The sequence below is a fragment of the Pituophis catenifer genome, unplaced genomic scaffold (assembly GCF_029215685.1).
Source record: "Pituophis catenifer annectens isolate HBS135680 unplaced genomic scaffold, rPitCat1.0.hap2 SCAF_2, whole genome shotgun sequence".
Lineage (NCBI taxonomy): Eukaryota > Metazoa > Chordata > Lepidosauria > Squamata > Colubridae > Pituophis > Pituophis catenifer.
The window spans coordinates 181,923,474-181,951,460 of NW_027256882.1; the positions used below are offsets into that span (position 1 = coordinate 181,923,474).

Sequence of the window (27,987 nt, forward strand, 5' to 3'; positions counted from 1 at the left end):
TATTTATTTATTATTTATTTATTTCTGTGAAGTAGAGAATAAATATGGAACCACATTCAACAAAATAAAAATTATCTTTATATACAAAATTAAATTTCCAAAGCCTAGTAAATAGCATATAGTGAGAGAAGAGCATCCTGTCCTCAACCATCTTTGTAAGCAGATTATTGGCAGGCCCAGGAAATTAGTGATGCATTTTTCTTTGATGATATTCATTCCTGGCCTGAGGCTGGAGTATAATGGCAGAATCAATGGCCTGATCAATAGTTTAAGAGGGAATCAGCATTTTGCTAACAGAAGAGCAGCCTGCAGGAAAGCATAGTGAAGTGGATGGTTGGCACAGAGGCTTTGTAGCAATCGGAATAAATGTCCAGGGAATGAAATGGATTGTAAAGGGAGTGGGGTTGTTGCCTAAAGAAGCACTGATCAGTAATTATTGAGAGGTCCTGAATTTACACCACCCTCCCACCACATGCACTATAAATAAATTGTAACCAGCCACTTGAAGTAATATATATGCTTAAGGAATTTGTTTATGCATGGAAAAATGACAAATTAAATGAAAGTAGTTTAAAATCTCCTTCAGGTTAAATACAAGTCCTGGTGATTTCATGCGCATATCTACAGTTTTTCATGCGCATGATTTCATGCGCATATCTAACAGTTTTTGACAAAACTGCAGAGGTGGTTTGGGGATGTTTTTCCAACTTTTCTTCATCTATCCTACTGATTTTCTCTGTTGGTCCACCCAAGTATTAGCAATGCTCTTTCTTAGGCTCTGAGTTCAGGCAAGGTTGTTCAGCAGAGGGTAATATTTATTCTGCTTGAGCACAGTGTTCCTGTAGAAGTAATTTTTTGGGAGCTGCATCACATGGAAATAGTAGACTAGTGTGAACAAAGTGGGACCATCATGTGCCTTCTGGCACTTCCTTTTTTTCTAGCATTTCCTTTCTCTCTTTCTTCTCCATTTGTTTCTGTATCATCATTGCATAAAATCTACTTGAGAGGTCTGTGTCATGGTCACTCACAGAATATTTTTTTTAAATATACTACATTGATATAACCTCTGTGAAACCAAAACACTGAAACAAATATATTATAAGCCTAATCCATTTCAACAACCCTTACATTGCAAATGAACAATTTCATACAAGCTGCTGGGTTTACCTCCCATCCTTCATAACCGTAACACTTTTCCCTCCTCCCTCTTGTTTTCAGCAGATAATCAGCACAATGGAGACCCAGGTGTCCAACGGCCCCACAAGCAACAGTTCCCTCCCCAATGGGCCACTGATCAGTGCCAATGGGGCCACCGATGATTCCAAAACTAACCTCATAGTCAACTACTTGCCCCAGAACATGACACAAGAGGAATTCAAGAGTCTGTTTGGAAGTATTGGAGAGATTGAATCATGCAAACTGGTTCGAGACAAAATCACAGGTAAGACTGTACATGTCTGTCTGTATGGGTTAAAAAGAAAGAAAAATTGAGATAGAAAGATAATCTGACTAAAAACCCATGGTAAATGAAAATACATACGGTGTTGGGAAATTTCAAAGAGCTGTGGGGTTCTGAAGAAGTGTTCTGTGTCACAATACACTCGCACAGTGCAGCAACTATGGAAAACTATATGAAAATAGTTCCATGCTATTGATTATTTGATAGGGCATGAAAACTTCTCAGGATCGTTTTATGTTGGAATATATCTTGGGTACATCTTAATTGTCCACTGTAAACATGCTATGCTATCACTCTATCTCCAAAATGACCCCATAAAGTTGGAAAGAGATAAGAAAAACCTAATTTAACGAGCATTTTCCCCACAGGAAAATAAATAGCCAATAAATAAAGGAAAATAAACACTGTATTACTGAGTAAACTCATAATAGGTTTATGGAATTTGCTACTACTTAAAATATGATAAATAAACTAAGTTTAAACTAACAAAAATATGTAAGGAAGATTATTAATGGCTATTGGTGAAGGTGTACATAAACCTCCAGATTAAAATACTTCAAATACTAATTCTGTAGTAGAAAATGCTGCTTGCTTTTGAGAAGTGTAAGGATGGATTAGAAGAAGAAGCTTTCATTGAGCAGACCAGTATGATATTAGAATTGAGGTACTCTAGGTTTTTGGAATTGTTACAGAGGACATAAATGGCCCTTAGGTGATAAATTCTTAGGATTTGGGAGATTTTTTGGTTTTATATTAGTGTTGCTTTTGAAAATAGATGGCATATAAATTTAATAAATAAATAAACTTACCTTTACCTTCTGGCAAATTACATTAACAGTGGCAGAGAAAATATAGTGGCTTTCTGATGAAAAGGCAAGCATGTGTGTACTAGAAAATGTATGAAATATAATATTTTAGAAATTGTAAAATAGAATACATCTATGAAACTATGGATTATAGAAGGTATCAAGGTGTTTGCATCCAGACTGCATTTTATATTACTGTTAGAGTTTCTTAAGAAGTAAATACAAATTTAGTGAACCATTAAATTTACATAGCAAAACATAGCATTTTAATGATCCGCATATTTGTAGAACAAATAAAGAAATATCTTTAAATATTTTGTCACAGCAGGTGGCAGCACCTGGTTGAACTACTTTGGGTTTGAAAGCTAAGCTTGGTTAGTATTTGAGTTGGAAACTCCCAGGGAATCTTGAAGTTGTAGGCTAGACTAGGAAGTCTATAACAGCCTAAAAGAAGGCATTTGCAAGCCAGTTGTGGTAACTGTCCAAAACCCCTGTTGACATATCTATGAGGTATCCATTGCCCAGTATTAACTACATTTGTTTAAGTACTTGAAAAAGCAGGACTGGTATTTTTGGATACTATTTGAGAACAAATAAAATCCTATCTACTTTTTCATACTACCTTGCTTTTATAAATTCAGTTTCAAAAGTCTGCTATGGAGGTTGATTAGTGTACTCACAAATGTTGCAGCTGAGTGAGAATTTGAATGTGTGTTCAGTTGCCAAACGCTACATTTGTCTTTTAGTGATTGTAATCAATTGTCCTTTCTGGCAAGACAATTTTCCTAATATTCAGCTGAATGTCAGTCTATAGAATATAGAATAAGGTTGGAAGGGATCTTGGAGGTCTTCTAGTCTATCCGCTGCCAAACAGGAGACCCTATACCAGGTTTGTCAAACTCGATTTCCTTGAGGGCCACATCAGGGTTGTGTTTGATCTTGGGGGCTGTGGTGGGTATGGCCAGGGTGGGCATGGCCAGCTTGATGTCACTTGCATCAGAGTAACTGTAGTGGTCTGAGGACTCGGCCAGCAAAAACAGGCTCCCAAGCTCCATTTTCGACTGTGACGGCCTCCTAAAACCCTCTGCCAGAGAAAACAGTGCTCTGGAGGGGCGTCCGCAGCCCTCATGAGCTTCGTTTTTGGCTGCAATGGCCTCCTGCAACCCTCTGCCAATGAAAGCAGAGCTCGGAAGGGCCGCCCACAGCCCTCCCGAGCTCCGCTTTTGCTGGCAGAAGCACTATGGGCTGGTCCTTCACTGTTTCCAGGGCAGCCCCGTGGGCCAGATCTAAGCACCCTGTGGGCCAGATCCAGCCCCCGGGCCTTGAGTTTGATACCCCTGCCCTATACCTTTCCAGACAAATAGTTCTGCAATCTCTTATTAAAAACTTCCAGTGTTGAAGCATCCACAATTTCTGGAGGCAAATTGTTCTACTGATTAATTGTTCTGTCAGGAAACTTCTTAGTTCTAGGTTATCTCTCTTCGTTAAGCTTCCATCTGTTACTTCTTGTCCTGCCCTCAGGTGCTGTGGAGAATAGGTTGCCTCGTCTTCTCTGTGACAGCTCCTCAGATATTTTATTCTGCCTTCTGAGAAGATAGAAGATGGCCAAGGCATATTCTTAGTGTAATATCCTCTCTGGTATTTGAAGAGCATGGTCTTCAAATACCAGAGAGGTACCTTATGGCTGAACCAGTGGTGAAATCCTACTGGTTCGCACCGGTTCAGGCGAACTGGTAGTGATAAAAGCTACCGGTTCAGTGAACCAGTAGTAAAAAAAAAGGCTACCGGTTGGTCCAAACTGGTATTTCCGACGATCAACTATGCCACGTAATTTAAAATCATTACAAAGCAGGAAATCCTGGTTTCTAGTGAATCTAAATCACGTGGCACAGCTGCTCCCCCCTTGCTATTCTATTTTTTTTTTTTTTTGCTTTAATTTATATGCGGCCCTTCTCCAGAGACTCGGGGCGGCTTACAATACGTTAAGCAATAGCCTTCATACATAGCTTCGTTGTAAGACTGGAAAACTTCATTGCAAAGCATACAAAATGTATTTACAATTTACAGAGGAAGGGAGATTAGGTTTAGTCAATCATTCAGTCAAAAGATTTCAAGAAATGGATTTACACATTACTGATATAATACCTATTTGGTTTTGATGCATATCAGATAAAAATATTTTCTATTTTAATTGAAATTTCTTCATATACTGAAAACTAGACATCTGAACCCTATAATATGAAAGGAGGGAACTGTAGTGTTTCTATTAGCAACATCTAACATGTTGAGATTGTTAAATTATTTCTCATAATAAATTAATATGATTTGTGTCACAGATATGTTTGCAATATAATCCTAAACTTTATTAGATGGTGAGTGCATGAATATATCCATGTTATTTTCTCAGCAAAAATAGGGGAAGTGGTTGCCATTGCCTTCCGGGTAGTTTTTAGCTGCTAGCTGTCCCCTAGCCACGGGATTTCCTGATGATTTTCTGTCTAAATACACATCAGATCCAATATAGCACCATCTTTCAGAATCAGACAAAGTCAGCTACAAGACTGTGATTTTTGTGGTTGATAGAATATATGAGGGTTGTTGGGTTTTTTTGCAAGATGCTGAGCATGAAAAGAAAACATGTGGCTGCTTTTAAATGCCTCTTGAAGCAGCCATCTCATTTCCCAGATCAGTATATATCAGGGTGGATTTGATTTAAATCAAACTGATTTAAATTACGATTTAAATCACTAGTCAGTAAGGCTTGATTTAAATCATAGTTTTCTACATAAAGACTAATTCTTGCTGGTATAACTTTAATATGCAAGTAGATGAAGATTTTTAGAATAACAACTTTTCATATTAGTTTTTTTATCCCCAGTTTAATAGGTTCATATTTGGACAACTTTGTACTTAGGAAGGAGAAAAATAATCATTACCTTAATAATAACAATTTAAATAGATTTATTCAACTGAAACAATAACATTACAGCATATGTTATTTGCTTAAACAAACTTCCATGTTTGTTAACTAATTTGGCTAAACAAAATATATATATTTTAAGAAACTTAGACTGTCAGCCCAGCCTACACATGAAAAACTTAAATACTGCCCTCTGTAGCTCACTCGTCATCTTCATCTTCTTCTTTGTTCATAATCTGGAAAAGAAAAACAAGCTTTCCTGCTTTATCGGGTCCCAAACGATTTCTCAATTTAGAATGAATGAGTCCAAAGGAAGAGAATATTCTTTCAACGCCTGCAGAAGAAGCTACTGCTGTTAAAAGTGAAATCATTACTTGAACAGTCTCTAAATCCAAGTGCTTAAGGGACTTCCACCAGTTCACTGGTGTGACTTTCTTTAAAATATCTTCAGCAAACATATATTTCTTGAATGGTTCCCCCTTAGCTTTGAAGTTTATTATAGCTGGCATTACAGATGGATGATTGCTGGATACCCATGTCATAGCTAACTCCTCTTCCTCAGCACTTAAGTTTTGACCCTGATACTGGATATTGACAATATTTGCCAAAAAATGAGCTGGAGACAGTACTTGTCCCATTCGTTTTTTTAATGCTTGTAATTTAATTCTGTCCATGTGTAGTTCTGTTTTTAAGTGTTCACTCCTTCCAAATTTCAACAGCATCAGCAATAAAACAGCTATTTTTCTGTATTTTGTTTAAAGCTTCAGAGATGGGTTTCAGGATGCTCAGCATATGTTCAACATTTCTCTTAAGCCCACTGCTGAGGATTTTGGCCGTGACAGTGCCATCTATTTTATCTTGATTTTCTTCACAAACTGTCATCAGAATAGGCCAGTTCTTGATATACTGCTCAAAACAGTCCACCACAGAGTTCCATCTAACATCTTGTGGGAGCGTTAGCTTGGTTCCACCCATCCTTTTCAGAGCTGCTGCAGCAAAATGATTGTTACGGAAGTATTTAGCAATTTCAACAACATTAGTCTTTATTTCTGGAACACTTAAGTCTTTGGCTAAGACGTGCAGCAAATGAGCACTGCAACCATATGTTATTAGCTTTGTATTCCCTTCCTGCTCTTCTAAATTTCTTCTCATCTTGGATACATTTGCAGCATTGTCTGTGACCAAACTGCGTACTAGACATTTGAATTTTTGTTCATGTTATTATAGCTTTTACTGCCACTTCTTGTAAATATTCTGCTGTGTGTGCATTTCCTGACGTATCAGTTGTTAGTGCAAGGAAGACTTTCCCTTCTTCTGTTGTTATACAAGCACATACAATAGGATCATTGTGGACATTACTCCACCCATCAATACTTAGGTTAACAATTCTACCCTCCAGAGCTGTTGCACATTGCTCCATTTCTCTGTCATACACTTTATCCAGCAGTTTCCCTGCAACATCTGCTCTGCTGGGTGAACTGTATCCTGGTCTCAGTGACTGAACCATATTAATGAAATGTGGGTTCTCAGTCAGACGAAAAGAAGAGTTCATTGCATAAACAACTGGGCAATTTTTTCATCAATTAACTCTTTTTCTAATCTGCTAGTTTTTATCACAAACTTATCTATGGTGGTTCCAGGAGGGAAGGGTTTTTTCTTTCTTTTAGGTGATAGTGATATGTGGCTGTGGGTGTCTGATGATGATGATGCTAATGAAGCACTATCCTGGATAGATAACTCTGAAACTGTAGAACAGGAAGATGGTGATCTTAAAGGGGGATAGTTTCCAGAATCCATGAATTCCCCTAAACAAAAAAGTCAATGCTGTTATTTTATTGTTTATACAATTTCTGCTTATTGTACACAGCACTGCCCCAAAAGGAATATTTGCTTTTCTTCATAACTGTACCAAATGATAGTAACATGCAGTAATAATAAGAAATATAATTTTGATCAAACATGACAGTTCAAGGCAGTCTTTAGAAATATGATTCAATAAAAATGTTTACCAACCTGAAGATCCTGCCTGTTCAAATGTGTTTCTTTTATCACAGCACTTCTCATGATGTTGCCTCATTTGGGCCACCAGGCCTTGCATTTCTTTGTTGCAGTGTTTGCAGTTTGCATGCATGCCTGCCTTATCAATAGGTAAAGGAACTTCATTAAAATATTGCCAAACTGAGTTTGTTTTACGGCCTGCTGCCATTATAGGTTTTTTCCTCCAAGGAAAGAATGTGATAAACCTCAGGTCATACACACAAAAAGATCCAAAGACTTGTCTGTCTGTGGCTGTGCAGTATTGTGCTCAGAAAGTTTCACTTTCATTTTGTACTGCTTGTCTGCTTGCCCCTTCCTCCTCACACTTAGTTTCACTTTCTTCTTGTGCAGATCTATTCCACTCCAAACAATCAGAAAAATATTGTTTCTATTCTATTCACTGAACTTCTTGAAACTTAGCACTGAAGGGGTTGATTCTGTATTCATAGGTTTGTAGAACAATAGGATTAAGGTCTTTTTCTCAACTCTGTTCATGTTATAACATTTTTGCTGTGAAGAAGAGGCATGTGATCTCTGCTGAGTCAAATTCAGTTTTGAGAACTGCAAAAGTAAACCAAGCATCTGTGATAATATCTTGTAGGCAGAGAAACTGCCCAATAATCTTACAAAAACCTCTGGAAGAGCATGACATTGTGAATGGATTAATGGAATTTATTTACCAAAAAAATTAAATATATACAGCCTTATTCTACATAATTAAAAAACTAATCTTTATTTCATGATGGAATAACCTTTGGATGGTAATATATTTTCCTCAAAAAGCATTTTATTTTTAAAAAATCCGATTTAAATAAAAAAAATCTGATTTTTTTTAAAAAAATCATTGATTTTTATCCACCCTGCGCAGAAAAAAGATGTGAATCTTGATGAATAGCCAAGAAGTGTCAGATCTCAAGGACTTCTGAATCATTGTTGTGGGGTACTCAGCTATGCTTCAGACCCTCCCATTCTGATTTGTGTATTTGCTACAGATCTTTATATTTACTTTAGCTGCAATAAAGAACTTGCCTGTTCCTCTCGGTCGTCCGAGGCACCCCTCTTCTTCCCCCATCCCTGCAAGACGGGTTCGGTCCGAAGACCTATCGGTGATGGTTCAACAGCCGGGGTTTTCATGGGGCTCATCAGAGCCTGCTATTTCCCTGACTATCTCGCCACGATGCCAAACCGGAAGTCTCACTTTAACTATCTTTGTTTAATCTCAAAATGTGAGTTTCCTCTTCAGCAGAGAGTGCAAGGTTCAGTTGATTCTTTACTAGACCATTACCATAATTTAATACACCACTACATTTTATACCTTGATGTAATATATCATTTAGTAAAGATTATATTCTATGAATTAATTTGACAATGTGAAAAGGCTGATCATCAGATAAAGTAGTACCTGTCAGTGAGTGGACAAGGGGAAAAAACCCCAAATTTCTCCCTTTTTAGTTAAGTTTGCATAAACGCAAAGCTACTGTCAGAAGAGGTGGAAGGATGCTGCTGCCTATCTGAGGAACTGTTCTACCCCAATGGCATTACGCTGTCCCACCAGTGCTGGCAGATTGGGCATGCTGCAGATCCCTTCAGTCAAGGAATTTCATTTGGCAGGGTCCTGGAGAAGAGCCTTTTCTGCTGTGGCTTCTGCCCTTTGGAATTAATTGTGCCCTCCCCTGGAGAGATATGAACCTACCCTCCTGCCATTTTGTAAAGGCCCAAAGACTTGGCTCTGCCAGTTGGCCTGGGGTCCTAATGGGGGTGCATCATGCTGGAGGTAGCTGACAGATTAAGACCAGACCTCACTCTCCCTATGTGCATCCTGATTCCTTCCTCCCTGTCTTTTTAATTAATTATTATTATTATTATTGAGTATTTATTGCTTCAATTTTTTATTTGCAATGTTTGTAAACCACCCAGAGTCGTCTCTAGGTGAGATGGTGGCAAACAAGTGTGATAAATATAAATAAATAAATCACTGGCTATTAGCTTAAGGGATAACACTACTAAGAGTTTGTATAAGATTCTGGTGGGATATAAATATAATAAATAGTATCTTAATTGCTGCTATAGGCTTTCTTTGTTTTGTTATTTTCACTTCAGTATTTTCAGTGTTGTGAATCTTAGGACTACATAAAGAATAAGGGTTGTACAATGCTTGAAATTTCTTAATAATAATGAGCTATAGTGCAGGTGAACTTTTCAGTTTTGGTTAATTTGGCATAAACAAGCAACAAAAAATTTTCTCTGTATACAGAATCAAAGATGCTTTTGAGTTGCACTTGACTCCTGGTGACATAATTCATTCGGTTTAGGAACAATTAAACTACAATAATTTAATTGTGGAAATGAGATGAGCCCTTTTAGATAAACCTATGAGTCTGCTGAGCTCTTGAATTGGAATATTCATATCTAGTGAAATATCAGAGGCGAGTAAACTCAAGCAGAAGCTTTGAGAATATTGTATAATTTGCCTATTGTAGATAAGACTTTTTAAAATGTTTACATTTTTTAAACATATATTTAACCAAAATACAAATTTTGCTAGAAAACAGAATTGTAGATCAATATGTTGCTGCTTTAAGATACATTATTATGTGTCATTGTTGAAATAATTTAATATCGTAGAGAAGATGCTGTATTGCTTCCTACCCCCACCCCCAAGGAAATTGTCTTGCTCTAGATTCTAATAGTGAATACTAAATTCCTAGATGGTTTTAGATGGTTTTCGAATCAGAAACTGAGAGCTAGTGTTAAATTATGGGACATGTTAGTAAAATCAGCCATTTCTGCTATCATCATGTAATAAGACAGGAGAAGTGTTTGAAGTGAATAATATAAGCCCTTCATAGTTCAGTAAAGATTTATGTGTGACAGATTATCATTTTGTCCAACTTCCTCAAGACCACAGGACAAGGAATGTCAAGTCTTCACTTATGCCACAATAGTTGTGGAAAAACTATTTGAAAATGTTAATAGCGAGTTTTCCTGAAAATAAGACCCTGTCTTATATTTTTTTTGAACCTTAAAATAAGCACTTGGCCTTATTGCCATGTGCTCAAAAACCCGATTGGGCTTATTATCAGGGGATGTCTTATTTTGGGGAAAACAGGATAGCATCAATGTTAGTGGGTTTATTTTATTTTATTATATTCTTTTAATTCAGCGTATGGCAACCAGCATGTATTGCCCCACATTACATCTAATATATTTATGACTTAAATATTTACCGCCAATGGTTTGCCTGTATTGTAAGTAACTAAAAAGTTTGAATAATGCATGTATTGTAATATTTCTGAGTAACCCTGAAGTAATATCCCCTTTAAATATTTCCATGAAAAGCCACAAAATCTTCACCCAGAATGGGTGTTTTCTGTGGTACAAAACAGAACTCAAATGCCATAAGATTGACCTCAAATGTTGTGTTACCTTTGTGTGGAACTATGAGTATTTCACTCCTAAAGTACTGCATGTAAATGGACATAGGCAGTGTGAAAGTAGCAGAGGTGAAGAGTTGTGACATCAGTGTCTTGATGTCACAGCTCAAAAATCCTTCTTGCAGCAAAAAATAGCACAATATTACTGGCCATTCTATCCCCTAGGGAAACTTCATTGAGCAACTTCACACTGCTGTGTTTCCCTTGGTGAGCAGTTAGTATATTCAGCTGTATGCTGTGTATGTTTGTATGCTCCACAATAAGAGCATTGCATCTCACATTTGGAGATGTTTATCTGTTAGATTCATCAAAAGACATTCATTATTGCAGTCTGCTGTTATAAAACCTGCACAACCTGTCCCTTTCATTGAAGCACTAGATTGATTCCTTCCACAGTATTTGCTATGTGGTTGGCAATTGCCATGATTTTCTGTCAGTTAAAGAAATTGCCAGCTTATGCCATGAAGAATTTTCTCTAAACAAAGAAGAACAGCATCTTCTTCATCAACCCCATTTGAAAGCAACCAAGTTTTGTGTGGTACTGAAAGCACTCATTCTGAGTGAAGATTTTTGTTGGAAATATATTTTCCTTTTAGTAGTAATCTTGTTTCATCAACTGATTATTTTTCTCTCTCTCTCTTTTCATAATCTCAAGAAAAAAATACTCTCCCTCCCCCTTCTTTTTTATGGTGCCACCAGCATTGGCAATGACTGCCTGGACAACTCGCTGCAGTTTTCTGGCAAGATTTTTCAGAAATGGATTGCCATTGTCTCCTTCCCAGCTGGCTTTGTGCATAAGGCAAAAATAGAATTCACAGTCTCCAAGTTTCTAGTCCTTTCCCTTAAAACAATCTGCTATAGCTTTGAATTCCTACATGGTTCTGAAGGTCTTAATGAAATTTGAACAGACCGTAGTAGAACATGACAGATATCTTGTATTGTATAATGAACAAGAAGCTAATTTGACTCTTTCCTAACAGGTGTTCAGATAAAGGCAGCTTTAGGTATTTCACTGGATTGAAATCTGATCCAGATAACATTAGAGTAGTTACAGAAGCACTCATGCATCAATTGCATGCATCATTTTAACTCTTATAATTTAGTATGCCAAATTCATCTTCTAGATTGTATTTTGTCACTTATCTACAAATGGGGCATAGACACCAGCTGCAGAAAATTGATTTTGAGATAAATATTTAATTTTGTGATTTTTATGCAATCAGCATTAGTTACAATTGTAGTTATTCTCCTTCACCACCCAGCATACAGATATGAATATTAGGTTCATTTACTTTTCTTTAAGATATCTGATTGTACTGTCCAAATATGCTGGTTGCAGAGATATACTTAGCATTCTGTAAATCAATTTGCTGATGCATAGATAAATTGCATTTTGGGATCTGTAAAAGATGTGAAGAAAAAGTCCTTCTGAAATTATTATGATTGTTTACATAATGAGCTCATGAACACCGTGATTTGTATTGGTGGTTTAAAATATATGCTATCACAATGCATGCAACTTGACAGAAAGTATAAAAATTCATCGTGTCAAACAATGATCTACAACACAAAATTGCTAAGAAATATTGTTTGAAACAAGATGCTGCTTGATTGCAGGTTCATAATTTAGATTATTTTCTGAAGCAAAATGTGAAACAAACAGGCTAGCATATGGTCTGGTTGTTGTCAGGCCTAGGAATGAGAAATTCAATATGATGCATGTGTACAAATGAAGAAATAAGTGTTAGTCTTCAAGAAACAGCCATTAATCTAGAGTTTTTTCCCTCCTGGTTCTAGATCTAAAAGAAGGTTATGCTTGGATAGATGGTGGCTAATAATCATCTTCCGATTTTGACTGGGCAGGTTGCAATGAATCTGCTCTATTATCTTTTATGTAAAATTGATAATCCAACCTCCAGCATAAATTCAGGTGACATCATTATTAGATGGGATTAACACTATTTTGCAGCCAATATGCTATTGGCAGAAATATACTTAGCATTCTGTAAATCAGTTTGCTGATGCATAGATAGATAAATTCATTTTGAGATCTGTAAATGTGTGAAGAAAAAGTAGGGAATAGAATCAAAATAAAATAGAATAGAATCAGTGGCTATGCTGCTTCTAGTTTGCAAGTGTTTGGAATAAAAAAGCTTGAACATGTGTTGGTGAGGTTTTGGAATTCATGTAATACCACAAAGCTCTGAATAGGATCATTCCTTTTAGGCAGGACTGAACTACATCTCAACATTTGTGATACATTCCAATTTCATTTGTTTTCTTTGCTATTGATAATATGTTGTTGATTTAGGTAATGAAATTATACCAAAGGCAACTTCTTAAAATCTCAACATCAGGCTGTGGAGAGCCAAACACAGCACAAATGCTATGAAACCTGTCCATTGTGATGATAAGCTCAGTTATTTAGACAAATAGTGAGTTGTTTGGAGTCTTACTTTTTATTAGGCTGCTTATCCAAAATCAGGATAATAGGACAAATTTTCCTATTTTTTTCACAGTAGTTATGGAGGCTTTGCTATATTAACATGTTAAAAATAAAGCACACTTGCTTCAATGTTTTTACCCAAAATTCTTCTCTGTGGATATCTTTGTTTATTAATCAAATTTATATAGCAGCCCATTTCATGAGAAGTAACTCTGGGAGGGTTACAATATGTTGATGAATGTCACTATTAAAAATTTTGGAAAATGTTTGTCTTTGACATTATCATGGCACCCAGTGCTATATAGCTAATTTTAACTTTTTTTTTTTTTTTTTTTTTGCTGAGGAACCTGAATTCCTGGAGAAAGTTAGGTGTTTGAGGATTGAGGTCACTGATAAATGACTTTGATGAGGGAATAGAAGGGGAACGTATGAAATTTGCGGATGATACTAAGCAGGGGCGGGTTCCAAATCCTGTCGGTACCGGTTCGCACATGTGCGCTCGTGCGCGCTCACGGGTGCACATGTGCTGTGCTTCTGCACATGCGCAGAAGCATTCTGGCAGGTGGGCGGAGCCTCCCACCGCCGCTGCCACCGGTTCTCCCAATCCGGTGCGAACCAATAGCAACCCACCACTGATACTAAACTGGCAGGATTAGCCAACATAGGCTCAAGATCCAGATGGATCTTGACAGACTTGAACACTGGGCCCTATCTAACAAAATGAAATTTCTCTACTTTATGTAGAGAAAAGTAAAGTCTTACACTTAGGTAAGAAAAACCAAAAGTACACATATAGACTGGGTGAAACCAGGCTTAATAGCAGTAACTGTGAGAGGGATCTTTGAGTCTTAGTGGACAACCAATTAAATATGAGTCAACAGTGTATGGCGGCAGCCAAAAAAGCAAATGCAATCCTAAATTGCATTAACAGAGGGATACAATCAAATTCAAGTGAGGTACAAATACCATTCTATAAAACCTTAACAAGACCACACCTAGAATATTGCATCCAGATTTGGTCACCACACTATAAAAAAGTTGAGACTCCAGAAAGAGTGCAGAGAAAAGCAACCAAGATGATTAGGGTGGCAGGTCTGAAGGCCTAATACAAAAGATTGTGATGGACTTGTGGGTGCTGGGCAGGGACTTTAACTTTTCTTTGGGTGGGGAAAACCTGGAAACTTTCAGATTCAATTTTATCCCAGATGTGCCAATATGACATCTCTAATGAAATGTAACTTTGAGGAAATTCAAACCTTGGAGTTTTCTTTCATTGGGGGTGTTACTTGGAACCTTGACATTGGGCACTGGAGGCTAACTTGAACTGGGCATGGCTAGTCTAGTGAAGAGAAGGACCAGGGGAGACATGATAGCAGTCTTCCAATATTTGAGGGGCTGCCACAGAGAGGAGGAGGTCAACCTGTTTTCCAAAGAACCCGAAGGCCAAAGAATAATGGATGGAAACTGATCAAGGAGAGATTCAACCTAGGAATAAGGAGAATTTTTCTGACAATGGGAACAATCAACCAATGGAACAGAAGTTGCCTTCAGAAGTTGTGGGAGCTTCATTACTGGAAGCTTTCAAGAAGAGACTGGACTGCCATCTGTCAGAAATGGTGTATGGTCTCCTGCTTGGGCGGAGTGGGAGTGGGGGGGTTGGACTAGATGACCTACAAGGTACCTTCCAGCTCTATTCTGATTGATTGATTGATTGATTGATTGATTGATTGATTGATTGATATAGGAAAATGTAGGTTGCCTCTAGTCTAGGCCATTACCCATTGATATATACTTCTGTGCTTCTTTAAGGAGAGCATAGGGAGCATTATTTGAGTGAGACTGAATGGTTATATGCAAATAGGAGATGACTTATTCATACATTTATACAGGTAATCCTCACTTAATGTCCACTAGTTCAGTGACTGTTCAAAGATACAGTAGCACTGACTGAGGGGTACGTAGGACAGGTCCTCGTTGTGACTGTTGCATGGTCACATGATGATGATTCAGGCATTTAGCAACCAGCTTGCAGATATGATGTTGCAGCATCTTGCAGTTATGTGATCATCATTTGCAGCTTTCTCTGCTGGCTTCTAACAAGCAAATTCAATGGGGAAACCAGCAGAAGGGCGCAAATGGTGATTATGTGACTACTGGGACATTGCCACTATGCAGGATTTGCTTAATAATGGCAAAGGAGACCACTGGAGCTGTGGTCATAAATAAGCATGATCATGTGGCATTATGCCTTAGACCATGTTGCTTAGTGTTGGAGTTTCTGGTCCCAATGACTGTCCATATGCGGAGACTAGCTGTATAGTGTGTATATAAGTGTGTTGCAGACATCCATTTGCTGGATTGATGGAATGGGCAGAATTGATTCCATGTAGAGTTGATAACTCTAGATTAATAAATATTCTAGCATTCTTAGCTCCCAAGAATATTCTTATAGGACAAGCAAAATGGAATGTAATATAATTTACCTAAGTGATAGAGAGGAGGAAGCAAAGTACAATACAATCTCTTCTATACTAGTACAATAATTTTGAATCATCTGAAAAAACCTAATCTATTTACTGCCATCACACAGATACTGCATCATTATTCTGGGTAGGCTTAGCGCTGCCACATGTTTATTGGACCCGTGTCCCTCGTGGTTGGTGCTGGTCTCCCGGGCGATTACACGAGGCTGGCTCCAGGGGATTATTAATGCTCTTTGAGTGAGGGTTTCTTCCCTCCCTCTCTGAAAGAGGCGGTGGTGAAGCCCCTCCTCAAGAAGCCCTCCCTGGACCCGGCTGTATTAGTGAACTATCGTCCAGTCTCCAACCTTGGCTTTGTTGTGAAGGTTGTTGAGAGTATGGTGGCGCAACAACTTCCCCAGTACCTGGATGAAGCTGTCTATCTAGATCCGTTCCAGTTGGGCTTCAGGCCGGGGTACAGCACGGAAACGGCATTGGTCGCATTGGTTGATGATCTCTGGAGGGCTCGGGACAGGGGCTGCTCCTCTGTCCTGGTCTTATTAGACCTCTCAGCGGCTTTTGATACCATCGACCATGGTATCATGCTGCGACGATTGGAGGGATTGGAAATAGGGGACACCATGTTGCGGTGGGTTCTCCTCCTTCCTCTCCAACCGTATGCAGTTTGTGTTGGCAGGGGGACAGAGGTCGACCTCGAGGCGCTTTGTTTGTGGGGTGCCACCAGGCTCAGTCCTCTCGCCCCTTCTGTTCAACATTTATGTGAAGCCGCTGGGTGAGATCATCCGTGGTTTCGGGGTAAAGTTCCACCAGTACGCTGACGACACCCAGCTGTACATCTCCATCCCGGACCAGCCCAATGATGCCCTGGACGTGATATCCCGGTGCCTGGAGGCCGTGTGGATCTGGATGGGGAGAAACAAGCTCAGACTCAACCCTTCCAAGACCGAGTGGCTGTGGTTCCCGGCGTCCCGATATAGTCAGCTGGTTCTATTGCTGACTATTGGGGGTGAGATCTTGTCCTCCTCAGAGTGGGTTCGCAACTTGGGTGTTCTCCTGGATGCACTGCTGTCTTTGGAAGATCATATGACGGCCGTGGCCAGGGGAGCTTTTTATCAGGTTCACCTGATCCACCAGTTGTGTCCCTTTCTGGACTGGGATGCCCTGCGCACGGTCACTCATGCCCTCGTCCCATCCTGTCTGGACTACTGTAATGCTCTCTATATGGGACTCCCCTTGAAGAGCACTCAGAGGCTTCAACTGGTCCAGAATGTGGCCGTGCAGGTGATTATGGGGGCGACACAGCGCACCCATGTAACACCTCTCCTGCGCGAGCTGCACTGGCTCCCGGTGGTCTTCCGGGTGTGATTCAAGGTGTTGGTTACCACCTTTAAAGCGCTCCATGGCTTAGGACCGGGGTATATACGAGATTGCCTTCTGCCACCGATAGCCTCCCATCGGCCAATACGCTCCCACAGAGAGGGGCTCCTCAGGGTGCCGTCGGCCAATGTCGACTGGTGACACTCAGGGGAAGAGCCTTCTCTGTGGGGGCACCAGCCCTCTGGAATGAGTTGCCCCTAGAGGTTCGTATGATCCCCGATCTGCGTACCTTTCACCGCGCCTTGAAGACTCTTTTATTTCAACAAGCCGGGCTGGCCTAATAGGAATTTTAAATTGGGTGTCTGTTAGCTTTTAATTTTGTGGGCCAAATTTTTATATATTTGTTTTTAAATTGTTTTAAATTTTGTAAGTGTATATGTGTTTTAAGATGGCTGTACATCGCCCTGAGTCCTTTGGGAGAAGGGTGGTATAGAAGTGTAATAAAATCTAAATCTAAAAATCTAAATCAAACCTGCTATCTCATCTGCAATAATTATATTGGCTGGAAATTAAATTTTAGACCATAGACACCTGGACTTGATTGAGGCATATTGTGTGATTGTGACATTATTACTGAACATATTGAATGAAGTGGAAAAAACTTGTGATATGAACCCAGCCACTTACTGTATTCTCCCACAACTTATAGTACTCTTTTTGTTCCCTTTCAGTTATTTCTTGGAGAATAAAGTAGATTTCTCTTGAGATAAAAGCTTTACCAGAATTTTATTTTAGTGTATTTTTGTATTTGAGAGTTGTCCAGCATAAGTGTTTGCTTTCGTCATCCAGAGATTGGATGTTGTGTTCAATGCACAAACTTTGCATATTCCTGAACTGAGAAATAGTTTACATTTATACTGTCATCGTGTCTTTTTTGAAATATTATTATCTGATTATTTTTGTTCAGGGTAGGTTTGTCAGAGAAAATTATTTATTCCCATTTTTTGCTTAGCATCATCTTTACTGTATTTTTTTCTTCTTCTCTGCACTCCCAGGGCAGAGTTTAGGCTACGGCTTTGTCAATTATGTTGATTCCAATGATGCTGACAAAGCAATCAACACCTTGAATGGACTCAAACTGCAGACAAAAACAATCAAGGTGAGGAGCACGGGATGTGAGGGAAAACTCCTCTTAAAGGCAGAGCAGAGCTCAGGAGGGACAGGAACTCTCTATTTTTGTGCCCAATCATGTCTAACCCACTGTGAACCTGGTATAATGGATTGGGCTGAAAGAGAATGATTGGCCCAAAGTCACCCAATTGGCAAGCCTAGAACTCAGAATCTCCTAGCTTTTATGCCAATACTTTCACTACTACACCAAATTGAGTCCCCAGTGGTGAAATCCTCCACAGTTTGCCAGTGGTTCACTGCCCACACATGCGTGGTGTGTGCCAAACACACGTGTGCACACATGCTCGGTACACTCCAAACACATGCTGTGCACACCAAACATGTGCTTTGTGCAGAAAAAGGATGGTTAAGAAGGTAAGTAGAACAGTGAGGGGGGGAAAAGCTCTGCCACGCAATTTAGTTTCGCTAGAAAGCAGGATTTCCTGCTTTCTAGCGAATATAAATTGTGCAGCACAGCTGATCGTCAAAAATACTGGTTTGGACGAAACGGTAGCATTATTTTACTACCAGTTCACCCGAACTGGTAGCTTTTATTACTACCGGTTCGCCTGAACTGGTGCGAACCGGTAGTATTTCAGCCCTGTGGCTCCCCCTCTACACCTTTAAAGAACTACATCTTTAATCTTCTGGGACTGTGGCTCATTTGGAGTTTTGAGAATACAGCATAGGCATAGTTTATTACATAACATTGATTGATGGTAACACTTTGCTTTTTGGCCCCAAAGGGAGTGGTTTTTGTTTTTTTGTTTTTTACTATCCCTACTTACTATGGGCACACTTTCCCACCAAACACTGGGCTGCAGCCTTACTTCACTTTTATTTTCAAAGAGTTTCCTGGGGCCCAATTTGCTCCATGGAAAGAGGGGTGGTGCTAGAAGCTAGCTCTTTGCTGTCTGCCAGCTTCTAATTTTGTAATTAGAAGATTTTATTTTCTAAATATACACAGGGACATTGCCATTTCCTTCCCAAATGCTCACGGAAAAATGATTTCTGCCCTACAGAGCCCACAGTTAAGAGTTTGCAGAAAAAGGCTTGTAGAGAAAGGAAATAGAGGTAAAGAAAAGGTACCACTAAATAGGAATCTTGGCTCCCCTTCAAAGAAAGTGTTGCTTGTTTTGTTTTATGATAGAAGGTTGCTTCTTTTGATGTGAGAATAGAATTCAGAAGATTGTTCTTTGCTTCTTTCTCGATGGCTCTTGTAACTATGCCCTTCTTCCCACCAGGTGTCCTACGCACGGCCGAGCTCTGCTTCTATCCGTGATGCCAATCTCTATGTCAGTGGCCTACCCAAAACCATGAGCCAGAAAGAGATGGAGCAGCTCTTCTCACAGTATGGACGCATCATCACCTCCCGCATCCTTGTGGATCAGGTCACAGGTAACACAAGAGCAGGGATTTTACTCCACACTGGTGCCAGTGTTAAGAGTTGAGTGCCAGGGGATATAAAGCAGGGAGCAGGGCAGTGTAAGAAAGCAGGCTATGTTACACATTGAAGGTTGTGCATGTATTTGTAAGTATTGTTACTTACCCGTATGTAAAATAAATAATTACTTTCTATGATACTGTTTGTATTAAGTCATGTGCTCAAATGTATATATTTTACTGCTGATGTGTATCTCTCTGTTATATATGAATCACTCTTACTTCTGCAGTGACAAGCAAAGAACTCTGCCAGATAGTTCTCATTTTAGAAATAAATGAGAACTATCATTCATAATGTCACAGAGAAACTTCTAAATTCTATATGTGCCCAAAAACATTTAAATATGTTCCTAGACTGAGCTTTGACTCAGCTGAGTCGACTTGTTTTGGAACCACTGAGCAAAATAGGTTGTGGTTCCCACTCAAGCTAGGAAAAACAAAAGAAAAGAAAGGAAATGCCTAAGAGTAGCAATTGATCTATAAAGATTGCCGAATGCATTGCAAACAGTTGTCTTCCTCTGGAAAATTAAAATCAGTAACAATGTTCAACATTACAACCAATTTCAGCTACTCTGCTTTAGCTAGGAGACATTGTTGCCTAAACAATCAGAATATGCAGTAATCAGCATTAATTCCCCCGTTTTTCCATTTGTAGGTGTGTCTAGAGGTGTGGGATTCATCCGCTTTGACAAGAGGATAGAAGCTGAGGAAGCCATCAAGGGGCTGAATGGACAGAAACCGCTGGGTGCTAGTGAGCCCATCACAGTCAAGTTTGCCAATAATCCCAGCCAGAAGACAGGGCAAGCATTACTCACACACCTGTATCAGACCACAGCCCGGCGGTACACAGGGCCTTTACATCACCAAACTCAGCGATTCAGGTGAGACAAGTTGCCCTCTCCTTTGTTGGAAGGCTGAGTGGTCAGGTCTTCTCCTCACCCAGTGCCTTGTAGCTGTTGTCCCTCTGCTTAAGGGAGCTGTAGTTTTCAGATCCCATACTTGGAGACATTCATCTTTAGTCTATCCTATCTGGGTACCATTAGTCCACAAACAAATACAATAGGAAATGCTTTTGTTTCCTTCTACAGCCCCATGGCAGAATCATACCAGTTGCTTCTTAACAAAATGTTTCTTGCAAAAAATAATCCATGGGGCTTGGGTCAGAGAAACAGTTCTCATGCTGCAGACTCTTCCTTAAGATACATTGGCTCTCTTTCTTTTCTTGATAAAGCCTTATATTTACAGCTGATGGCCACAAAACAGTGCAAAAGGAGAGAAATGGTTCTTCCCTGTAAAAGGGAAGGACAAAACTCTTTCTATGCTTTACTTAGTCTGCAAAGATTTCGTTTTTATGAGGAGTCCTCTGGGTGGCTAGGCTGCTGCAAGGAGGAGTCTGCTGGAACAAATACTCCAAAGGTAGAACAAACATCTGAAAATTGCTTTTGATAAAGGAGAGAGTAGGACAGGTAGTTCTGAGTCAAATAGCTTTTTAATACCTTTAATATCTTTCTCCTAGCAATTTTTGTAGCAGTGACTCTATTGGCCTACCCAAGAATTTCTAGTATTCTAACTCTACTAATGTAACTGGAGATTGAGTTTTAATGTTGAACCTAGAGTGTTGCCAGATTTCTCTTCCATAATTAGAGTGCCACAAAAAAGAACAGTCTGGGCAATGCTATCTGTCAAGGAGGAAGAACCAAGGCTCCTGAAACATTTACCTGTGAATTCGTAGAATCTTTTTCACCCTACAGGTAAACAGAAATAGATTTTGCCCTGCAGAATTCTTTAGCCTATGTTCTGATCAGTTTGGAAGATACTTGAATAACCAGAACAAAAATGGTGTAAAACTCTCACTCATTTTGTTTTGGAATGTCTGCTTGCAGCTTGAAATCTGTGTATATAGCACATATTCAGTATTCAATATTTTCTTCTATGTTTCTCACATATTTTGTGTGCTAGGGTTCTATCAGACATAATGTTTTCTTTACACAGCAGTATAGAAAAGCTGCCCATTCTATGTAAAGATAATGCAGATGTTTACTTTTCCATTTGTAATCATGGTTTAAACATTGAAATACAACTGGAGAAGTAGATATATTAAATTTTCACTTCTGGTAGTGTGAGGTACATGGATTTACATATCCTTTCCCCATATTCTTGTAGAAAAATAATCATGTGAGATTATCCCTTTTCATGTAACATTGTGTGGCACTCATATGGTATTTCTATTCATCACCCATGGTATCTCCAAGGCTCAGCAGTTGTTCATCCTTCCAATTTATGGTAGCTAGTGGTCCCATTTTATGACTCAGATGAACAACTGAGATGATGGAACACCTCATAGTCTATATTGGTGGCACAATGTTACCTTTTTAGCTATGAGTCTATCATATTTCCTACCCACCAGTATAGGCTTGTGGTACGAAATGCCAAGACTAGAAGCCTCCTCAGGAATGGTCTGAAGCAGGGAGCTATTATGTTACAGATGACTCTTTATGAAATTGTACTTTCCATGGCTAGCTGATGTAACTGTTGAAGGGAGGTCAAGACAGCATGGATGATGGATTTTATTAGGCAGTTCCATACTAGGCAGTACTGCCAAGAATAAGGGATTTTGATATGATATAATTATGCAGGCTGAATTTTGGTAGAAAAGACTGTTAAAAATATCATACTGCTTGTGGAAGAGGACAGAACTAAAACAGTGAGCATTTCTATCCTCTGATTTTTTTTAAAAAAAAATCCATTATAGATGTTTCCTTCTGCTTCTGGAGATTATTGCTGCATTGTGAGATGAAATCCAAGGATGTTTATTTCTAAGAGGTTGACCTGGGCTTAGTCTTTTCTGTTCTCAATCTATTGGGAGCTGTAAATGATTTTGTATTGTGTTTTTTGGTGTTTCGGACTTAAGAGACCACAAAACAGAGACAAAGAAAAAAACAATATCTTAACTCATTGCGCATTTTTGTTGCAGCTCATTTTTTCATTCTTTTATAAAGCATAGGTAATCTACCGTAATTCTCTGGTATGCTAATCGAGAGTTGCTTATCAGTTGTGGCTTAGTTGAAGAGCAAAACCAAAGAATGTCTCATGATCGATTGTTATAACAATCACTTTTACATCAGAGGCAAAGTTGAAATTTCTAAAATCCTGCTGATTGCTATGTATATACTTTTAGGGCTTGCTACCTGCCTGATTATCCTTGCTTGACTTGTCCTGCAAACTCAATAGCTATATAGTTAGAAATATCACTGTGGAAATTTATTGATCCAAATCCTGAGATAGGAACTCATCTCAGACATCTGACTTCCCACACTGTGAATGTGATCAGACACTGTAGAGCAGCAAACTTAGCCCTGATGCAATGCCAGGATTCTGGATTAATATTTTGTGCAGCCAATGTCTATTATCCAGGAGCTGGGAGAGATAATTCCTGAAGAAAACAGCCCCCAAAATGTAAATTTCAGGGGATTCCTTGTAGGTCAAATGAAGGCAAAACAGTTATAACTGTCCTGCCCCTTCTGACTAAATTGTAAGGCATTTTAAAGTAGTGGTCACTACATGTTGAACAGAGTCAGTAAGTGTTCTTTGAATTATATCTTTTGTCTTCTAGTTGTCTGCCAACTAGCTTTGTGTGATAACATGACTAATTTAACATTCTTCATTGAAGGACTTTAAAAAAAGCAGCTGCTCACAATTGTAAAATATGTTAGTCCAGTTTCTCCTATTTCAATGGGGTACTTCTAAACCTGTGTGTAATGGATTTGGGGATTACCTCTCAGGTAAAATGGTCCATGTTTAATATTATCAGTGAAATTACCATCATGTCTGTCTGGGAGTCAAATAGCTTGCAATTCATGTTCAAATTATTTTGAAAATGCATGTAATGCTTCATTGCATTATATTTGGCTTGATTTGTAGAGACAGAAGACAAAAATAGCAACCCAGCACAAGTATTTCCTTTTTCTTTGTCTAGATGATACTCTAACCATCAAATAATTCTCCAATAGTCTCAAGTTATAGTTATGGATAGATAGAATCCAGGAATCCTGTATATAAATCTGCCCCAAAAATCAGAATACTCAAGTACCCAGCAATTATTTTTTACCAGATCTGCTAAAACAGTGGTTCTCAACCTGTGGGTCGGGACCCCTTTGGGGGTCGAACGACCCTTTCACAGGGGTCGCCTAAGACCATCGGAAAATACATATTTTCAATGGTCTTAGGAACAATTTTATGGTTGGGGGTCACCACACCATGAGGAACTGTATTAAAGGGTCGCGGCCTTAGGAAGGTTGAGAACCACTGTGCTAAAACAATCTATATTCAGTAGATGTAAATCCATGAAAAAAGGAATTTGCTAGGAATTTAGTTACTTTTCCAATCTGTTTGATGAAGAGCTGTGTATGCCTTGTGTATGTGCATTAAGACTGGGCCGAATGGTAGTTCAGGATCACTTGATTTGAATTTGCTGCTCATGCATTTCTACCCATACATAAACGTCACATATAAAAGCATGGCATCTGCATGGCATATAGTGTAAAATCCATACAAACCCATGGAACATGTGAACATAAGGATTTCTTTTCCCTTTCCCTGTGCCTTGGCTAATTAATTTTACAGTTTTTGGATAAAACCATAATATATGGACCAAAATTCTTGAGCCTAGACAATGTAGTTCTGCCATCACACAGTTAACTGCTGCACATGGAAAGCAGCAAAATGCCCCAGTTAAAAGGACTGTAATTCTGAGGCAATACTTGTAAATCTGTAGTAGAAAAAATGCTACATTGTACAAAGCAAGCAAATATTTCTATTCTTTTAAATGCACAATTTGTGAAAGGAAGCTTTTAAAATATTTTCCTTTTTACACAAGGTTCCTTGAAGAACTAGAATTCTGGAAAAGCATATCAGTACAGGTGATGAACACTTGAGTTAACATAGGCACAGAGCAATTAGAAATTCAGGAAAGTTAACTGAGAAGGATTAAATTATTTGATTTTGACAGCTGAAAGCTCTAACAACCAAGGCACTTAGAGGTTTTGTCTAGCAACCACAGTCATTATATATTGCCAAAGAAAGAAAAACCTTTTGATCTTACAGGATAATGGGAATCTTGTTGTACTATAAAGCCAGCATGTAGATCCCATGTCAAGAGAGTTACTATATAAAATCTGGGCCACCAGGTGGAAAGGAAAGTCCACTGTGAAAACGGGGCTGGGATGCCAAAATGAAACTATAAACATGTTTGCCATGTATGCTTCTATTCTTTATGTGTCTTGTTTTTAAAAGGAATGAGTGTCAGAAACATCCTCATCCTCATTGTGATGTTTGAAATACAACTTTCACCGCCCTTTAGTACTTAATGCCTCCCATTTCCAACACTTTCTAGCATCATGAAAAAATAGATGTGTAAAAATACGTAGAGCACCTGATCCTTGTTATTATTTTTGAACTTCCCTCCCCCAACCAAACTATAAGACACCAGGGACTCAGGATGCGGTTGTGCACACACATTAAATGGCAGATGTGGCAGTGACAGAATCCATGTACTGCCTTTCTGCTGCACTGACAATCAGGTCAGATAACCTCACAGGACCCTTTTGTTACGAGATTGTCTACTAACAATGGCCTCTCCTCATCTTCCTCTTCCTCCCACAGGCTCGACAATTTGCTAAACATGGCATACGGCGTCAAGAGGTAAATAGCCTTCCAAAGCCTACGCTCCTCGCCCCCTCCTCTTCCCCATCTTGGCTGGATTTTTAAAAGGTGATTGGTCAGGGCAAACCCCGCTCCCCAGCCAAGAACTTCCTTTTCTGCCTTGCCAAGGCCTCCCTGCAACACAGCCATGCTTCCATTTTGTAGAAACCTGAAAGAAGCTGAGGGTTGTGATTGATCAGACCCAGCACTGAGACTTGGAGGGGGCAGAGTCTCCTATAGAGGAGGACCATTTTCTTTCCCAGTCTGAGCCATGTTTAAACCATCACATAGACAACATTTGGTTGCTTGATTCAGTGCTTTTCACTGTATATTGATCTTTTCTTTTTAATCACCCAAAAACCCCAATAACCCTTCCACACTTTCTTCAGTGAAGACGGGAATTGAAAAAGAAAAGCTAAAATCCCTCCAATTTCTGACTTAGGCTGTGGAATTCAAATGTGTGTGTCTTGAGGACGCACCATAGTCTTTCATGTGTTCTTTTGGTTCTGTTTTGGGTTTGGCTGAGAGAAGGGCTTGCTGTTTGCTCAGATGACTGGCTGTTCTTTATGATTTTTGGTCCTGTGTTTCTTAGATTTCATTGTGTTGGGTGCTTCTTGGTTTCATTTAATTCCATTGCTTGTGAGGCAGAAGTTAGTGATTGTTCTAAAAGTATATCAGAAAAGCAATAACCCATTTTGTTTTTCAATTTGTGGGCACCCTTTGAGACCCAAAAGATTATTTATTTGTTTGAACAATGACATTTACCCAGATAACCAACTCTTCCATAGAAAATTTGGCATGGCTTCTGAAACTGTCAGGAGTCTCCTGTCCAGACACATATCCAGTTCATATGTTATTATGTTCAACAGTGCTGTAGCATTGTTTATTTAAACTAAAAATATTCATTGTATCAGACCATACTCTTCATTTTAAGCTGATATTTAAAATATTTGCTGCCTTAACTTCCTTTGTGGGAGCTCCAGTCTGCCCTGGAGATTCCTGGCAACATTCAGCTGCCTCCTCAGATTTGGCAAAGAAAAGCTGCCCATTCTGTAACTCTGCCCCGATTCAGTCCATATCAACTCCCAACATGACTATTGGGGAGAATTTTTATCAAGGGTATGAAAGCATGCATCTATGTTCAAATTTTGCACTCAAAAATATAAGAGCAGTATCTGATGCCTGCTTACTCAGAAATAAGTCCTACTGAGGTCCATGGGGCTTCCTCCAGTAAGTGTGCACGGGCCTTTAGCAGCAGTCAGCTAAATCTGAACACTGATGCTGACTCAGGCAACTTTACTCGGCTAGTTTAGGTTGAGGAAGTAGCTTGACTGAGCCATTATCCCTGTCAGTCACTTTCTGTTTGAAATGTTTGGCTTAGTAGCATGCGAACGAGATACATTGTGCATCTGGAACAAAGTTGATCCAGCTGGGTATGATCCAGAAAGAGGTTTGCACACTGTGTAAAACCATGGTTTATTGAATAAACCACAGTGGCTATGTTTGCCCAACCTTACAAGCCACTTTCTGGACCTAGAACAAAGTTGATTCAGCTGGGTATAGAAATGGTTTGCACACTGTCCAAAACTATAGTTTATTGAATAACCCATTGTTGTTATGTTTACCCAGCCCTACAAGCCACAGATAAGGAAACTGTATTTAGACTTGGCACAATGTCTAAATCCCGGTAGAGATGGTTTTTCTGAATTAATCCATTAATTTAAGTTATTCAAGAACTTTTTAGTGAAAATTATGTTGCGGTAGACAAGGCATGGCGGGGGGGGAGAGATTGTGATGGATGGAAGACAGAACAGAAATGTGTGGTGGGCTGTCCCCTGCCATTGTCAGAAGGTTTGCTAAATCTCCATCTGGTTTTGGTACTTACGTTGCAATTATACTTTGTTACCTTGAAGTTATCTCAAACTAAGATCTTCATTTTGCAAACAATACACCAGATTCCAATTTCCATCCTTGCAAAAATGATGGTTACAATTCATTTTATTACAAACCCTTTCATAATATGCTAGTGTATTTATTTAGCTCTCAGGAAGCCCAATAGATAAATCAAATATTTCTTCCATCTTGCAAGCAGAACTAAACCTTAAGAAGAGCCCAAGATAGGGAGAAATATATTTGAAGAATGTGAATTCAAATGTTAGCTTCTGGATTTGTCTTGGCAAATAAAAGAATTATGGAAATAGGATCATACAATTTATGCCAGCTTCCTGGCATAGATAAAATCTTAAGAGAAATTGCCTCTCTGATGAGTTTCCTTTTGAGCTAAGAATGCTAGATGAAAGCGGGCACTGCTCCCTTTTGCTGGGGGTTGTCACCACTGTCCCTAACCTCTCTGTAATGCATTGAACTTATGCTGGCAGAATGCCAGCCTTACACCCAAAGTAGTCCTCTCTCCTTGATCTCCAGGTTCTCTCCTATCACGATCGACAGCATGACCAGTCTGGCAGGAGTCAATTTGACCGGGGCCTCCAGTGCTGGCTGGTGCATCTTTGTGTACAACCTCTCTCCAGAGGCAGATGAGAGCGTCCTCTGGCAGCTCTTTGGGCCCTTTGGAGCTGTCACCAACGTCAAAGTAATCCGCGACTTCACCACCAACAAGTGCAAAGGCTTTGGCTTTGTCACCATGACCAACTATGATGAAGCCGCCATGGCCATCGCCAGCCTCAATGGCTACCGACTGGGTGACCGAATCCTCCAGGTTTCCTTCAAGACCAGTAAGCAACACAAGGCATGAGTGAGCAAATGTGCCAGAGAGAT

General features: G+C 39.3%; 1 protein-coding gene across 2 annotated transcripts; it reads left to right on the forward strand.

Moving 5' to 3' along the window:
• The first annotated feature begins 1,221 nt into the window (after positions 1 to 1,221).
• ELAVL3 (ELAV like RNA binding protein 3) lies at positions 1,222 to 27,964 on the forward strand. 2 transcript variants are annotated; one of them, XM_070935260.1, is made up of 6 exons: positions 1,222 to 1,441; positions 17,955 to 18,058; positions 19,314 to 19,467; positions 20,168 to 20,393; positions 25,174 to 25,212; positions 27,637 to 27,964. In XM_070935260.1, exons 1-6 carry the CDS (start codon positions 1,234 to 1,236, stop codon positions 27,962 to 27,964), a joined length of 1,059 nt encoding a protein of 352 aa, XP_070791361.1. In that variant the 5' UTR covers positions 1,222 to 1,233. The 2 variants fall into 2 exon arrangements, with proteins under 2 accessions (XP_070791361.1, XP_070791362.1); XM_070935261.1 differs by lacking the exon at positions 25,174 to 25,212 and having other exon boundaries at positions 1,225 to 1,441.
• Positions 27,965 to 27,987: the final 23 nt, after the last annotated feature.

Excerpts from the sequence above, each read along its gene's own strand:
- ELAVL3 (XM_070935260.1), top strand. The coding sequence starts at position 1,234 with ATGGAGACCCAGGTGTCCAACGGCCCCACAAGCAACAGTTCCCTCCCC. Across the intron at positions 19,468-20,167 it reads CCTTGTGGATCAGGTCACAG|GTGTGTCTAGAGGTGTGGGA; the intron begins GTAACACAAGAG and ends TTCCATTTGTAG. Across the intron at positions 25,213-27,636 it reads ATGGCATACGGCGTCAAGAG|GTTCTCTCCTATCACGATCG; the intron begins GTAAATAGCCTT and ends CTTGATCTCCAG.